At 38.4% G+C, this 16,788-nt stretch overlaps 1 protein-coding gene across 4 annotated transcripts in view; it reads right to left on the bottom strand.

Annotated features, from left to right (window-relative positions):
- The window catches only part of Ppp4r3b (protein phosphatase 4 regulatory subunit 3B), a 59,583-nt gene that overhangs the window by 33,119 nt on the left and 9,676 nt on the right, over positions 1 to 16,788 (bottom strand). For 2 of the 4 annotated variants that reach the window (XM_041669250.1, XM_041669249.1), the window contains exons 3-4: positions 9,288 to 9,386; positions 2,870 to 3,493 (exon numbers count right to left, since the gene is read on the bottom strand). In XM_041669250.1, coding sequence (XP_041525184.1) covers positions 2,870 to 3,493; positions 9,288 to 9,386 — 723 coding nt within the window. The remainder of the gene's footprint in view (positions 1 to 2,869; positions 3,494 to 9,287; positions 9,387 to 16,788) is intronic. The other 2 variants (XM_041669251.1, XM_041669252.1) reach the window with 2 other exon arrangements.

Genomic DNA, 16,788 nt, shown 5'->3' on the forward strand with positions numbered 1-16,788 from the left:
TGAGATCATACAGAGCGCTTTAATCTATAGCCAAGGATAAAATGACAAATCACTATGGTAATTGCACCCGATGACTAAGAGATATTAAAAATTTGTATGTCTAAAGTGTAGAAAAGATATTTAAATTATAATTGTGCTTGTCTGAATAAAACGAAACCATCAGATATAAAAGATGCATTTGAAACATGTCTTATATGAACCATACATTAACCAAGGATCTCAAAACTGCTTCGAAAATAAGGTGGAGAACTTAATTGAAGATATCCTCACCAGTTAGAAAAGTACCAAGTATCAATGGGGAGTGCTAAAAGACAAAGAGATTAAAAAAAGGTCCTATATGAGTGACTCAAGCTGGGCAGTGGTGGTGTATGCCTTTAATCCCCGCACTCCAAAGGCTGAGGCAGGTGGATCTCTGTGAGTTCAAAGCCAACCTGGTCTACAAAGTGAGTTCCAGGACAGGCTACAAGGAAACCTTTTTGAAAAGACAAAGAAGAGTGACTCAGAATGGTACTTCTTTATGTATTCACTGACTCCTTTTAGACACTATATATCATGGCTTGATACATTTAGAACAAACAAGGATGTTTCAAAACCCACCTCTATGAAACCTGATTTTAAGCGACCTGCTCTAAAAATAATATAAATTTAGTATCTGTAAATATGTATTTTCCCTGTTCACACCTTTTATAAATTTTGTTTCTTTCCACAGATCTCCCACATTAAATTTTTTATTCTTACTGGCTAAAGGTTTTTAAACTCTTTTTTTTTTTTTTTTTTTTTTGATTTTTCGAGACAGGGTTTCTCCGTAGCTTTTGGTTCCTGTCCTGGAACTAGCTCTTGTAGACCAGGCTGGCCTCTTTCTGAGTATTTTCAAAGGAGAACGTTCCAGAGTCTTGAAAAGTGCATTTTCCCTTAAATTCTTTGCACGACTTGCCACTTATGGGGTGACAGCGAAACCACTGAAACTATTCATGAAAACAATCTAAATGGTGTTCATCAGGAGCTTCTTCCCCCTCCCCCAACTTACAGCACCATTTCTGTGACTTCTTTAAGCTATAAAGCATTATGTTTCAGGGTATATGTTAGGAAGAAAGTGATTGAGAATATAAAGCCTGTAGCTGGGATACTTTTTCCTAAATCCTTGCTTCTCTAAGTTGCAAAAGTAATCACTTTTGATCATTTTTTTCTTTTTCTGTAAGCCTTAAAAGCTTTTGTTTTAATAAGACAACTATCACAGTACATGTGGCTACTTTTCTAGATAATGAAACACCTGGGGCAAGGTTCTAAATCAGGGCTGGGACATAGCTCAGTGGGAGAGTTCTTTTCTAACCATGAGAATAATCCTTAGTGGTACAAACAAAAATAAGAACAAAACATCAGGTAGTTTAAAGTTCATTAACAATTTCACAAATTGCATCTTATGAATCATAAATAAATGAAAATTTCTTGGTATGGTAGCACAAGCCATTAATCCCATCACTCAAGAAGGCAGAGACAAGAGGATCACTATGAGTCTGGCCTACATGGTGAGTTTCTAAACAACCACAGCTACTAGTGAGACCCAACCTTAAAAAAAAATAAACAAATAAAATTCCTTTAAAGCTTTGTTTTATATCATAGATTTCACAAATAGAATTATAAAATATATGTAAAATGACAAAGAAAATTTTGCAAATATTTGTAAATTAGTTTACACAATTTATTTAAACTATTTTTGACAGTACTGGGAACTGGTAAGTAAGCATTCTCTACCACTGAACTACATCTAGAGACATTATTTTTCAACTACAAAAAAATGTTATGATTTACTGTTGTAGATCTGGAAACCCTTAAGTCAAGCAATCACTTAGATGCTATATTTGAGAATCTGACATCCTTTATATTAACCTCAGAGTTTGGCCATATGTAGCACAATTAATAAAAACCCAGAGACAGATATTGGGGTTCAACCTGAAGAACAGAAAAGCAAAGCAGTCAGTCACTGGCTCTTACTTCTCTTCCTGTCTGAAAATGGTGATCCTGCCTCCAGAAATCCTCAGAATGAGACTGAGCCTGAAACCTGTCTCCTCCCATTTTATATTCCTCTGCTGGGATTAAAGGCGTGCATCACTACTGCCCAGATTCTATGGTAAACTAGTGTGGCTACTGGGATTAAAGGTGTGTGTCACCACTGCCTGGTCTGTATAGCTGATCAGTGTGACTGTTTTACTCTCGATCTTCAGATAAGCTTCATTAATTAAAATAAAAATGAAGTATCACTATAGCCACATTTTCAATTTCCTGATACTGATTTTTCTGTCTGTGTATAAAGCAGCATCCTGAAATGAATAGTAAGTCACACAATTGAAATCACAGTGCTCAGGAAAAATGAGGAAAATCCTGAGTTCAAAGTCAGCCAAATAAAATTATATATAAAAAAACCCCAACAAAACACCACATCCCATTTGCTATAAAAGGAACCTAATATGTTATTTAACTTTCCTTATGCCCTTTACTGAAGAATAATGAACAATTGGTAGGTAGGACCAAGAGTGGTGTAAATGCATTTAATTCCAGGAACTGGCAGTCACTCTCAGCTACACTGTTAAGCTGAAGGCTAGCCTGGGTTTCATCAGTGGGAAACTCCTACAAGCTGCCCTCAAATATGCCCCTCCCCATAGTATAGCACACATGCACATACACAATAAATGTAATAAAAAAGCACCTTATACTAAAACTTAAAAATCTTAAAAAATAAAAACCACAAGACAGTCATGCTTTCTATGTTTAATAGAACATTTAAAGTAAACAAAGTAAATCATTATTACCAGCTTAAATTATTAGCAACACAACACCTTGAAAATAGAACTGTGAAAAATAATTTACTTACCTGCAACATGCTGACTATTTCAACTTTGTTGAAGAAAATAAAAGATGTAAGAGTAGAAAGAAAATTCTCTTCAAAAACAGAAGGTGTAGGCAAAATGATGTCCTGAATGTACTGTACCCTGTAAGTCTGATGTATTTTTTGCCTTAGTTCCGAGTCTGTTATTGGTATAACTTCCTTAAACTTTGCAGTTTTGGTCAGGAATTCTCTATGCCTTTTTGGCTGGGCCAAAGCAGGGTCATATTCAAGGCATCCCACGACATCCATGATACACTCATCAGAAAACATTACCTCAAAAAGAGTTGCCTTATTTAGGAATAAGATTCCTCTAATAATCTCATATAGATGGTGTAAGCCTTCAGTGTTTTCTAGGTCCTCACAAGCTTGGAACAGCTGCAGTAGTTTTTTGATATAGCCTTCATTTTCCAAGGCCAGAGCCAGCTTTTCCCTACGGATAGGTGAGGAAAGAACTGAGGTAACTAAGTCAGCAATCTCTTCAAGTTTACTGAGTTCACATGTGGGCAGGTCAATTAGATGACTAGTTTCTGGCATTTCTTCAAATCGTTCTTCTTCTGATTCATCAATGAGGTCCTGTGTGACTTCTACTGATGGGTCCTTACCTTGAACCTAAAAACACCCAAGTACAGCTGGTTATCTTAAAATACAAAATAGTTTAACACTCTGGAAATCAAATCACTGACCATCGAATTTATGTAAAAGTACCATGAACACCGAGCACAGCGGCTCACCTGTAATCTCAGTGCTTGAGAGGTGGAGGCAAGAATCAGGAAATTCAAGGCCAGTCTAGTTAAGAAATGATATTCTCAGGACTGGGCAGTGGCTCAGTTGGTAAAGCACTTGCCATACAAGCCTGAGGACCTCAACTCCTCAACCGGAGCTCCAGAAACCAACAAATGCAGGACATGGTGGTGGGCACACTTGTTCGTAATCCCACTGTGGGGGAGAAGACAAGTGAAGAGGAGAAATAACAACAGAGGCAAAGGAATGACCAGATGACTATGGAGTAAGGGAAATCCAATGATATGTGCCTCAAAGGCTAAGAGCAAGAAATACTGGCTCAATTATACCAGATGCCTGAACAGATAGTGACTCTTACTTTTTAGTTAAACAACATTGGCACTGTTGACTCAACTCTTACGTATTAAATTTTGCAATACTGATCACTGTATGTTGGGAAATTACACTGAAGCCTCCTGAGGATGTAATGCCAAATGAAAATGACTGGCCTGGGTAAGACTTAGATCTGCTAAGTACTGGCTAGTTTCTTTGTTTCTTTTTTTCTTGAGACAGAACAGGGTTTCTCTCTGTAGTCCTAGCTGGTCTGGAACTTCTTTGTAGAGCAGGCTAGTATCAAATTCAGAGATCCACTTGCCTCTTCTTTCTCAGTGCTGGGATTAAAGGTATGTGTTACTACTTTCAAACTAGCAATATTTATTTCTTTGTCTTCCCTGTCTTTTTTTGGAGACAGGGTCGCATGGTATAGCTCTGGCTTGTCCTGTAACTCACTTTCTAGAACAAGATGACCTTGAATTTAGAGATTTACCTGCCTCAGCCTTCTGGGATGAAAGGCATGTACCACCAAAACTGCCTTGGGTAATTTCTACATTAAATAGCTGCTTTTATTTTCATATCATTCTGTGTTTGTCACAGAGCAACACATGGAGGTCAGAGGACAACATGAAAAAGTGAGTTACACTTATGCACCATGCAGGGGTTTCAGAGACTGAAATTAGGAACAGCTCTGAGCAGTTACTGTGAGGTACAAACTGCAGTAAATCACGGAGGAAGAGCTGGAGAGATGGCTCAGAGGTTAAGAGCACTGACTGTTCTTCCAGAGGTTCTGAATTCAATTCCCAGAAACCACATGCCGGCTCACAACTATCTGTTATAAGATCTGGTGCCCTCTTCTGGCCTGCAGGGACACATGCAGTAATACATAATTAATAAATAAATCTTTAAAATAAAATGCTGCTAGTTTAAAAAATATTTTTTAAAAAAATCACGGAGGAAATAGTAATGGAATTGCTATAAAACAAACAAAATCCCAAAATTTTATAGAACAGTGTAGTTGTTTCTTTCTATTTATTTTACGATTATAATTAATGGGTGTGGGCAGTGCCTGGTGTGTCTGTGGAGGTCAAAGAATAGCTCTGTGGAGTTGATTCCCTGCTTTCACTGTGGGTTCTGGGATCGAACTTAGGTCGTTACACTTACAGATACTTACTAAATACCATCTCACTGGCTTGTGTTTTATCATATCTACCTTATACTCGTCATTCATAGTAACTCTACTGTTTTGTCATTGCAAGTGCTATACTAAGTGCAGATGCTTAGTCAAATATGACCATTGAAAAATTTGCTTTACAGGGCTGGAGAGATGGCTCAGTGGTTAAGAGTACTGGCTTCTCTTCCAGAGAATGCAGGTTTGATTTCCACATGATGTCTCATAACTGTCTAGAATTATGGTCTCAGGGATCCAACAACCTCTTCTGGTCTCCCATGGCACCATATGCCCAACATGTAGGCAACATCAATACACATAAAACCATAAAAAATAATTGTTTCACTTTTCCCTTGTGGGGACTTACTGTGTATGTCAGAGGATAACTTGTCTAAGTTAATTCTTTCCTTCTACCACGTGTTCTAGGGGAATCAAACTTAGGTTGTCAACTTTGTGGCAAGTACCTTTACCCCCAATCATCTCACCAGCACTCTGGTCACCAAATATGATCACTTCGGTGGAAGAGCATTTTGACAGAGGTATTGACCTACCCAAAGAAAGCTTTGGCCAATGCCCAGTTCCTGAGGGGCAACACCTATACACCTACAATCCTGTATCTTAAAGAGGGGATCTAGGTCTATGCATTATCCTATGCTAACAATGTAGTTTATGGTGGTTGCTTGGATTAGGAGCCATCCTTGACCTCTGGAGGAGCTAGAATCTAGCTAGGGTCAGCCAACCTCATGTGATTCATCTCTAATAAAAACCCTGGCCACAAATACTTGGGTAGCTGCTCTGGTTGACAACAGTTAATGTGCGCCACACACTGGAGCTGAGAGAACTAAGTGCTGTCTGTATGACTATCGGAAGAGAGGCTTGGAAACTCAAATACAGAATTCTCCTTCATCTTTATCCCCATTTGCTATCCCCCATTTTCTTTTAATCTGTATGTGCTACTATAGTAATAAATTGTAACTAGATATAAAACAGCTTCGCTGAGTTAACTTGAATCTTTTCAGTCAACTACTGTACCTAAAAGTTGTCTTGTGAACCTTCAGAACTATCTGAATAAAAACAGTAGACAATTTTAGTAAAATTCTAGGATAGGGTCAGCAAAATAGTTCAGCAGGTAAAGGAACTTGCTGCTGAACCTGTTGACCTGAGTTTGATCTCTGGTACCTGGAGGATGAATGAAGAAAACAGACCCCTGCCAAGCTGTGCTCCTCCACACATGCTCTGTGCCCATACAATACACAAATGCACAAGTAAATAAACATAACACTTTGAAAATAATTCTAGGACAAGTACATGAAGTTTCAGACACATATGTATATTCCAAACTGTATATTAAAGAGTAAGGGCTGAGGTAACAAACAGGTATAATCTAATCTTATTTTTTAAAAGATTTATTTATTATATATACAACGTTATCCCTGTATTTCTGCCTGCAGGCCAGAAGAGGGCACCAGAGCTCATTATGGATGGTTGTGAGCCACCATGTAGAGGCTGGGAATTGAACTCAGAACCTCTGGAAGAGCAGTCAAAGCTCTTAACCTCTGAGCCACTTCTCTAGCAGGTAATATGTTATTTACTGAAAAATATTACTATGCACAGCTATGTTGTAACAGATAGATAAATAAAGGTGTTACTCTTTCCAAATTTTTATAATTTAAGTTACTTTTATATGCCATTAAAAATATTCCAAACAGCTTCATAAAATGTCTCTATATTCTCTTATCCTTATAATGTAGTGACTTTAATATTTTTATACTTCATGTGTTTTTACTTAGGTAAGTTTCACTTTATACATTGAAGTGTAAATTAAGACCAGAATAGCAAATATTTACTGAAATACATTAAAGGCAAACAATTCAGATTGGTGTAGGAGTTTCTTCTGTCTATGTGTTGCTTTCACTGGTTGAATAAAGAAATTGCCTTGGCCTTTTGATAGGGCAGCACTTAGGTAGGCAGAGTAGACAGAACTGAATGCTGGAAAGAAGGGCAGACGAGAATGACCATGGAGCTGCCAGAATCAGACATGCTGAATCTTTTCCAGTAAACCACGACCTCGTGGTGATACACAGATTAAGAGAAATGGGTTAAATTAAGATGTAAGAATTAGCCAATAAGAAGCTAGAGATAATGAGCCAGGCAGTGTTTAAATGAATTCAGTTTCTGTGTGATTATTTCGGGTGTATGCTAGCTGGGAGGCCGGGACAAACAATGGACTGCTGCTCGCCATACAACAGATTATTTTTAGGGCTTCAATTCTAACTTACAGAGATTTTAGAATGATAAAAATACAACTGGTTTTTATGGGAATGCACAAGAAACAACATAAAAAGTATTTGCAGGTTTAAAGACAGGAAAACCAGAAAGGCAAAATAATAGCATAACAATTTCAATTTTATTCCATGTACATTTTGTATGAATACATGAAATACTTTATATGGAATTTTTATATTTCAGAGTTATGCTATGTATATGTATATTAATAACGCTCACTAAGAAAATAACATGTAAAAGAAAGTGTCCATTTCCAGCTAAAAATTTACTGACCCAGAGCTACATAGGGAATAGGAAGATTCATTTAAATTTTTCCTTGTGTTTCTGAGATAGGGCCTCATGTGTTCTTGGCTAGTCTCACATTCATTCCCACACACATACACATACATGTATACATACCTTTTATCTAGACACATAAACATATGTATGTAAACACATAAGTATGTAAAAACATATGTATGTAAACACATAGACTGATATACACATGTATGTATATATATATATATATATATATATATATATATATATATATATATCAACACACACATCTGGGATGACCACAAACTCTTGATCCTTTGGTTCTAAACGCTAGGAAAATGGGTTTGCATCAATATGCCTGGCTACAGTTTCTTGAAGTATGTGGCACAAAATAAAAACAGTCAAACAAAAATGATTATGATCAGATTTAGAAAAGCAATTTAAAAATTTTAAGAATCACCAAAAGGACCTGGGTATAGTAGTTCATGCAATAATCCCAGTAAACTGAGGCATGAGATCACTGGGTTTAAGGTCAACCTGAATTGAGTGAGACTTTTTAACAAAAAGATCACAGAGAAAAGCTCAAGTGAGAGATGATAATAGCCAAACAATGAAGTCAACCTATTAGACATAAAGATCTGTACTAGGCAGTCATTGAAACACATCTGTCACTAAAAACAAAAAGACACAATTTAAAATTGTAATTATCAAGTATCACCATCATAAAAGTCTAAGAAGTTAAAAGAGTGGTGCAATGTGGCATCATCAAAAAACTGCTGAGGTCTAAACAGAGCGTGAGTTTTAGTTAATAATATTTAACACAAGTTTATTAATTGCAACTAATATTCTATATTAACATGAGATGCTAAATCTTGCTGCATTACATGCAGTTGAGTGCAGGAGTTGTCTGGGAGTTTTACAGGAACTCTGCACTACTTAGCACATTCCCCAGGCCCCGATGCCCACTCTGAGACACGTCTCATATGGCTTAGGATGGCCTCAAACTTACTACGAAGCTGACGATGACTTTAGATTTCTGATCCTCTTGCCTTTACCTCCCGATTGTTGGGATTATAGGTGCTCGCCACCATGCTTGGCTTAACCAAGCTGGAGCTGAACCCAGGGCCTCTTGTATGTTAGGGAAGCACTTTACCAACTGAGTCACATTCACAGTCTTGTTTACATTAAAAAAAAAAAGAAATCTAAACATGGTAATATTGTTGCCCCTAATTTAAAGTGGAATAATCAGTTACAACAAATAAAAATCTGTCTAAGACTGAGGATGCAAGTCAGTAGCAGAGCACTTCTTTTGTTTTTTTTCGAGACAGGGTTTCTCTGTGTAGCCCTGGCTTTCTTGGAGCTCACTTTGTAAACCAGGCTGGCTTCAAATTCAGAGACCCGCCTGCCTCTGCCTCCCTAGTGCTGGGATTAAAGACGGCAGAGCATTTATTTAGTATGAATTAGGACCTGGGTCAGATTACCAGCACTGGAAAATATACACACAAAAATCATGCTAGAGTATTAAAATCTCAGCTTACTACCTTCCCATAATTTAATACATACTTCTAAACTGAAAAGAAAAAACAAGTAATGTGTACAATCATATCTATAAATATTTATATATAAAAAACTTACTTGACAAATTTTTTCCCAGATCTCATCACAGCCAGCTTTTTCCTGAAAACTTAGAGCCAGATCATAATTTTCAGCTTCTGACCAAACAATTAATGTATCCTGTTTTTAAAAAAAAAAAAAAAAGTTTCTCATTACCATACTAGAAAAGATGTATCAATGAAACATAAACAAAAGATAAGAACTGGCAGCTAAAACACATTTAAGCAACCACTTACATCCTAAAGTATTCTGTTTCACTTTTAAAGTTTTGTACTATACTCTCAATGGAAGAGAAACTTTGGTATCAAAAATGACACTGAGCAATTTAAATAAGATAGAATAGGTAAGTAGGCTCTAGCTAACACTTCTTGACCAAGACTGTAGATATTCCAACCATCTACTTTCTGCAGTCCAGAAAGTCAGCCATTCCATTCATCAACAACCTACATGCCGACCCTTTCTGTTTAAGTGGTAGTTAAATGATTAAAAGCATGCAAATACCTTCAAACAAATTTAGGTTTAACCCTATTTTGGCACATATAGACTTATTTTCATTTTGTGTGTGAATGTTAGCATGTGCGGTGCTTTGAATGGTAAATGTGCCCCCACAGCCTCTGCATTAGAATACTTGGTGTCCAGTTGGTGGTATCTGGGAAAGCTTAGGGAGTATGGCCTATCTGGCATTAGAGGTGGGCTTTGAGAGTTCCAACATTTGCACCATTTCTAGTTTGTTCCTCTGTTCCCTGTTTGTGGTTCAAGATGTAGGCCCGGAGCTGTCAGCTGCTCCTGTTATCACACCTGCCTACTGCCGTGTTTGGCTAACATAGATAAGAATAATGGGTTAATATAAGTTATAAGAGTTAACAAGAGGCCTGAGCTAATGGGCCAATCAGTTTATAAGTAATGCTGACTTTCTCTGTGTGATTTCTTTGGGGCTTAATGGCTGCGGGAACTGGGCGGGACAGAAACCCCAACAAGCTGGCCCTCATGTTACAGAATGATGCCCACGTGGATAACTGCATCCATAGACAGCCTGAGAAAGCTTGGGAAAGAATAGAGTAAAGCATGTTTTCTTGGTAGCAACAATTTCTCAGTTCTGCTCTGCTTGCTAGAGGCAAGCAATCACTCTCATTTAAGAAAGGCTTCCTGACTCAGCTTTAGCTGCGAAACCTTGCAGCTCTTTTAAGAGGTCCTGCTACTAAACACTTAAATGGTGTTGATGAAAGGCTGACTGCATGCTTTTCAGTTTTTAGTCATAGCAAGAAAAAAGCTGCGCCGTTTTAAAATGCTGGCTTTTTGGGCCATCCTGCCAGGGTAAACTCTGACTCTTTCAAGCAGGCGGTCCTGACTACGGAGCTTTTGAGTGTTAACACTGTCGCAGCTTGCTTGCTGGCAAGGACCTTAAAACACCATAGAGTTGTGGCAATAAACATGGCTACAGCCGGTACCTCTGCCATGAGACTGGAATCTCATAAAGCTAAGGAATGGGCTGGATCCAGCCATCAAAGTAATGACTTTAATCCTACCCATATTGCTTGGTAAATTAAAGACTCATGTGGTCAGGAAAAGAGAGATATACAGTAAAGAGAGATTCAAAGACAAAACCTCTAAATGGTTTACAGTATGTTAAAAATATATGCAGGCTAAAGTCCTTAAAATTAAAAAAGAGAGTAGTTGGGTGTGGTGATACACACCTTTAATCCCAACACATGGGAGGCAGAGACAGAGAGACCTCTATGAATTCAAAATATGGTGGTAGACACCTTTAATCCCAGCACTTGGAAGGCAGAGGCAAGTATCTTTGTAAATTCAAGGACAGCCTGGTCTACAGAGTTATTCCAGGACAAAGATATACAGAGAACCTGTCTCAAAAAGTCAAAAAATAAAAATAAAAGAAATAGAGGTTAAAGTAAAGCCACATAAAGATGGAAAATACGCAGAAAATCTTGATACTGTATGCTATTATGCTCTCTTTGAATTGTTTTAATGCTGAGGAAGGAGCAACAGCTGCTAAAAGTTATTTGCTTATAAATGCTGCTGAATTAATCCAAGATAGGCATCTTGAAAATACCTTGATTTCAATATTGAAGTCAAAAGGTATGTTACTTTGGAGAAGAGATTTTGCTTTTGTTTCCACAGGAAATGAAAGACTGTGGATTCATACTGAATTAAGAAAAATCAGGTTCGATCAAGGAAGACCACCTGAGAAATCTCCAGTAGGAACAGATGGCCCAGATGTCTTAGTTCTACATCCAGAACAGATTCAAGACTGCTGCCTGAGATGATCAAGACTCACAGGATACTCAGTCAGGACTTGATTATAACTCTAAATTTTCTTTAGGTCCCCATAATATTATCAGCGCCCCCAATCAGCAGGAAGTAGCCTGGAATACTACACCCACATTCCCTAAAAATGGACTATGGATATTTTTTTTGTTTTGTTTTTTAAAAAAGACCCATATCTATCACCATGCACAAAACTCAAGTCCAAATGGATCAAAGACCTCAACAAGAAGCCAGCCACACTAAACCTCAAAGAAGAGAAAGTGAGAAGTACACTTGAACGCATTGGCCCAGGAGACCACTTCCTAAATAGAACCCCAGCAGCACAGACACTGGGAGAAACAATAAATGGGACCTCCTGAAACTGAAAAGCTTCTGTAAAGCAAAGGACACAGTCAACAAGATAAAAACAACAGCCTACAGAATGGGAAAAGATCTTCTCCAACCCACATCAGACACAGAGAGATCTGATCTCCAAAATATACAAAAAACCTCAAGAAATTGGTCATCAATAATCCAATAAAAAATGGAGTACAGACCTAAAAAGAGAACTTCAACAGAGGAATCTAAAATGGCTGAAAGACACTTAAGGAAATGTTCAACATTGTTAGTCATCAGAGAAATGCAAATCAAAACAACTCTGAGATTCCATCTTATACCTGTAAGAATGGCCATGATCAAAAACACTGATGACAACTTATGCTGGAGAGGTTGTAGGGTAAAGGGAACACTCCTGCATTGCTGGTGGGAGTGCAAGCTGGTACAGCCCCTTTGGATGTCAGTGTGGTGATTTCTCAGAAAATTAGAAACAACCTTACTCAAGACCCAGTAGTATAACTTTTGGGTGTATATCCTAAGGATGCTCAATCATGCCACGAGGACATGTGCCCAACTGTGTTCATGGCAGCATTGTTTGTCATAGCCAGGACATGGAAACAACCTAAATGCCCCTCGACCAAAGAATGGATAAGGAAAATTTGGTTCATTTACATAATGGAGTACTACACAGCAGAAAAAATGACACCTTGAATTTTCAAGGCAAATGGATGGAGCTAGAAAACATCGTTTCGAGTGAAGTAACCCAGACACAGACAGTTTTCACATGTATTCACTCATTAAGTGGTTTTTACACATAAAGCAAAGAAAACTAGCCCACAAATTACAATCCCAAAGAACCTAGACAACAATGAGGACCCTAAGAGATACATATATAGATCTAATCTACATGGGAAGTAGAAAAAGACAAGATCTCCTAAGTAAATTAGAAGCATGGGGACCTTGGGAGAGGGTTGAAGAAAAGGGGAGGGGAGCAGAGAAAAATGTAGAGCTCAATGAAAAAAATCGATAATTAAAAAAGAAGGAATGTGTTAAATTAAGGTGTAAGAGCTAGCTAGAAATATGCTTAAGCTATTGGCCAAACAGTATTGCAAATATAGCTTGCGTGTGATTATTTCAGGACTGGGCAGCCGAGAACGGACAAGCAGCTTCCACCTACATAGCATGAATTCTAATTGTTCTTAATAATAAAAACTCAAAGTCAGTTGTTAGGGAGTGAAAGCTAAAGGAAGAAGTGGCCAGCCACTAGAGTTCTTACCAATGCTCAGATGAAAGGTTTGATCCTGTTCTCAGAATGCGTCCTCAGACTGCACTGAGCTCCTGCCTCCTCCGGCCTTATATTCCTCTCTGAGTGATAACTCCTGTCTCCACCTGCTTAATGCTGGGATTAAAGGCTCCTGATCCCAAGTGCTGGGATCACCTTTGTGTAAGCAGTTTCTCTTTTATGCTGGATTAATTTCATGTAGCCAGGTGGCTTTAAAAAAAACAGAAATCTGCCTGCCTCTGTCTCCTGAGTCCTGGGATTAAAGGTGTGTGCCACCATTGCCTGGCCTCTAGTGGCTTAGCTTTGTTCTGATCTTCAGACAAACTTCATTTGTTAAAACACAAACAAAATATCATAACAGAGTTTGAAAATAAAAAGAACACTAGAAAACCTAATGTTATACTCACAGCTTCTGCAAAGAGGAATAAGGAGCTTTAGAAGAAGCTTGAGCTATACTTGATAAAGGGAAGGGTAATACCATCTTAGTTACTTTCCTATTGCTGTGAAAAGACTTCATGACCAAGGCAATTTATAAAAGCAAGTATTTAATTTGGCACTCACAGTCCCATAGAACAGTAGAATTTACGGTCACCATGGGGGGGGGGGGTGAGAGGAGCATGGCAGGAGGCAAGTAGGCAAAGTGTTGGAGAAGTAGCTAAAAGCTTACATCTGATCCATAAGCGTGACACAGAAAGAAAGAAAAAACTATAATGAGGCAGGCTTCTGAAATCAAACATTCAGCTGGGCGGTGGTGGTACATGCCTTTAATCCCAGTACTTGGGAGGCAGAGGAAGGTGGATCTCTGTGAGTTCTAGGCGAGCCTGGTCTACAGAGTGAGTTCCAGGACAGTCAGGACTGTTTCACAGTCCTGTCTGGAAAAGCAAAACAAAACACTCCAAATCACAAAACACACCAAACATACCAATTTATGAACCTATGAGGGTCATTCTCATCAAACCACTATAGGTGCCCCTGGCAAGATATTACCAGTTAAATTTCTAACTTGTAAAAGAGATTACAAGGCAGTTTTCTGTTGTTGACTTAGTCCTATGAACAACAACAACAATAACAAACAAAAGCTTCTACAAATATGATTCTAGGAGGCCAAAGTCCATTTCAAGTTGATGGCTGAATTTGGCAGTACCATGTACATGATACTGGCTTTAGTGTCACGAAAGACATAAGACTAAATGGAGCCACAGAATCTTCTGCAGCTTCAGAGAGCTACAGAGTGTGGTAGGGGATTTCCTCATGGAACCTGAGGACATTGCATGAAACTGTGGAAGTGAAGGCCTAGTTGTGTTAGAGATCTTCAAATGCTGAAGGTGTTAGAAATATGGAAAGTTAAAGAAATATGAGTAAAGCCAATCCAAGGGAGAGGCAGGGAGGAACGCTCGAAGACCGTTTGGAATTTGCCCTCCTGGGTTTCTTTGCTTTGGTTCAGTATTTTCTCAGTATGTTCTCCCACCCCCTATAAATCTATGTCATTACACTTGAAAATAAGTAACTTGCTTTTTGATTTTAACATGCAATTTCAGTTAAGATATTGCTTTGAGCTGGGCGATGGTGGCGCACGCCTTTAATCCCAGCACTCGGGAAGCAGAGGCAGGTGGATCTCTGTGAGTTCGAGACCTGCCTGGTCTACAGAGCTAGTTCCAGGACAGGCTCCAAAAAAGCCACAGAGAAACCCTGTCTCGAAAAACAAAACAAAAAACAAACAAACAAAAAAAAAGATATTGCTTTGAATCTCAGAAGAGACTTTGAACTTTTAAAGAGTATTAAGATTGTAAAAAAAAAAAACTAGGGATTTTTAAAAAATAATTTATTCCACTTTATTTTATGTGTGAAGGTGCCAGATCTCTTGGAAATGGAATTACATACAGTTGTGAGCTGCCATGTGGGTGCTGGGAATTGAACGTGGGTCCTCTGGAAGTGCAGCCAGTGCTCTTAACCACTGAGTCATCTCTCTAGCCCCAATACTAGTTGGGGCTAATATTAGTTGGACTAAATGCATTTTGCATTATGGTATGGCCAAGAGACTTATGGGCATCAGGGAGCAGAATGTGGTGGTAAGTCCCTCATACTCTCTGGCATTTGATTATTTGGTCCTGTTGGTGCTGTATGGAGAAGCTTGGGAAGTGTGGTCCATCGGCAGTTTTCAGAAAGAATAACCTAAGATTTATTCTTCATAAAGCATCCTCAATTGTGCTCCTAATTTTAAACGGTTAGGTTTTCAAACTATGCAATTAAAAACTAAGGTTTAGATTTTAATCAACACACACAAACATTAAATTCACTATGCAATAATCTAACAAAATGAACAGGAATACGAAGTAAATTTTCATTTTAAAAACATAGGTTTTTGTTGACTGAGGTTTCTGTCCTACCAGGTCACAGTCATTTAGTCCTAAAGAAATACTGGTTGGCCTATTAGCTCAGGCTTATTCTTATATCTTAACCCATAATTCTTGTGTTAGCCACATGGCTTGGTACCTTTTACCAGCGAGGTATCTGCTTCCTCTACATCTGAGTGACTACTGCAGACTGGGCTTTCCTCTCCCAAGAATTCTCCTGTTTTCATCATCCTGCCTCTACTTCCTGTCTGGCTACTGGGCAATCAGCATTTTATTAAAAATAATGCAGATGACAGGATATAAGATCATTGTCCCACAGCACTTCTGGTGTAGGAGGGTCTTCTTTCTATGTGTTGCTTTCATTGGTCAAATAAAGAAACTGCCTAGGCCTTTTGATAGGGCAGAACTTAGATAGGCGGGAAAAAGGGAACTGGATTTTGGGAGGAAGAAGGCAGTGTGGCAGATGCCATGGCTCTCCTTTCCGAGATGGACGCCGGTCAGACTCATGCCGGTAAGCCACAGTCAAGTGGCGATACAGATTATTAGAAATGGGTTAGATCAATATGTGAGAGTTAGCCAATAAGGGGCTGGAGATAATAGGCCAGGCATTGTTTAATTAATACAATTTCCGTGTGGTTATTTTGGGTATAAACTAGCCGGGTGGCGGGGATGGGGCCCACTGCACCTCATCACTACACACTTCCTCCCAACTTTTTTTTAAAATAGGAACTCTGAATCTAATATCCTTTGTTTAGCTTTTTGTCTAGACCATTATCTATAACATCTTGTAACCAACACACTTAACAAAGATAAATATCCATAATTCATTATTTGGAAATGCAGGTATAGTTTTCCAGGCTTCTTCCTACTGACTGGGGACACTGATAATCTTACAGGGACCTAAAGAAAATTTAAAATTATGGTCAAGTACTGACTGGAAAATTTTATAAGGCTTGATCATCTCAGCTAGCAGCACTGAAACTGTTCTGGATGTAGAATTCAGAGGAATCTCCAACAGAGGTCCTCTGAAACCCTGGATCATCTGGGCCATTGGCTCCTTCCTATCAGAGAGTTCTCAGGGGATCTTCCTTGATCTAATCTGATTTTTCTTAACCCAGCATAAATCCAGATTCTCATTTCCTGTGGAAACATGCAAAATCCTCCTCTCCAAAGTAACATACCTTTTGACTTAAAATTTTGAAGTCAAGGCATTTTCAAAATATATATTAATCCAGCAGCATTTGTAATCAAATTCTCCTTCTCAGTCATCAAACAAATCAAGGAC

Source organism: Microtus oregoni, unplaced genomic scaffold (genome assembly GCF_018167655.1).
Source record: "Microtus oregoni isolate MIOR12 unplaced genomic scaffold, Mior012 000019F_ref0000042, whole genome shotgun sequence".
Lineage (NCBI taxonomy): Eukaryota > Metazoa > Chordata > Mammalia > Rodentia > Cricetidae > Microtus > Microtus oregoni.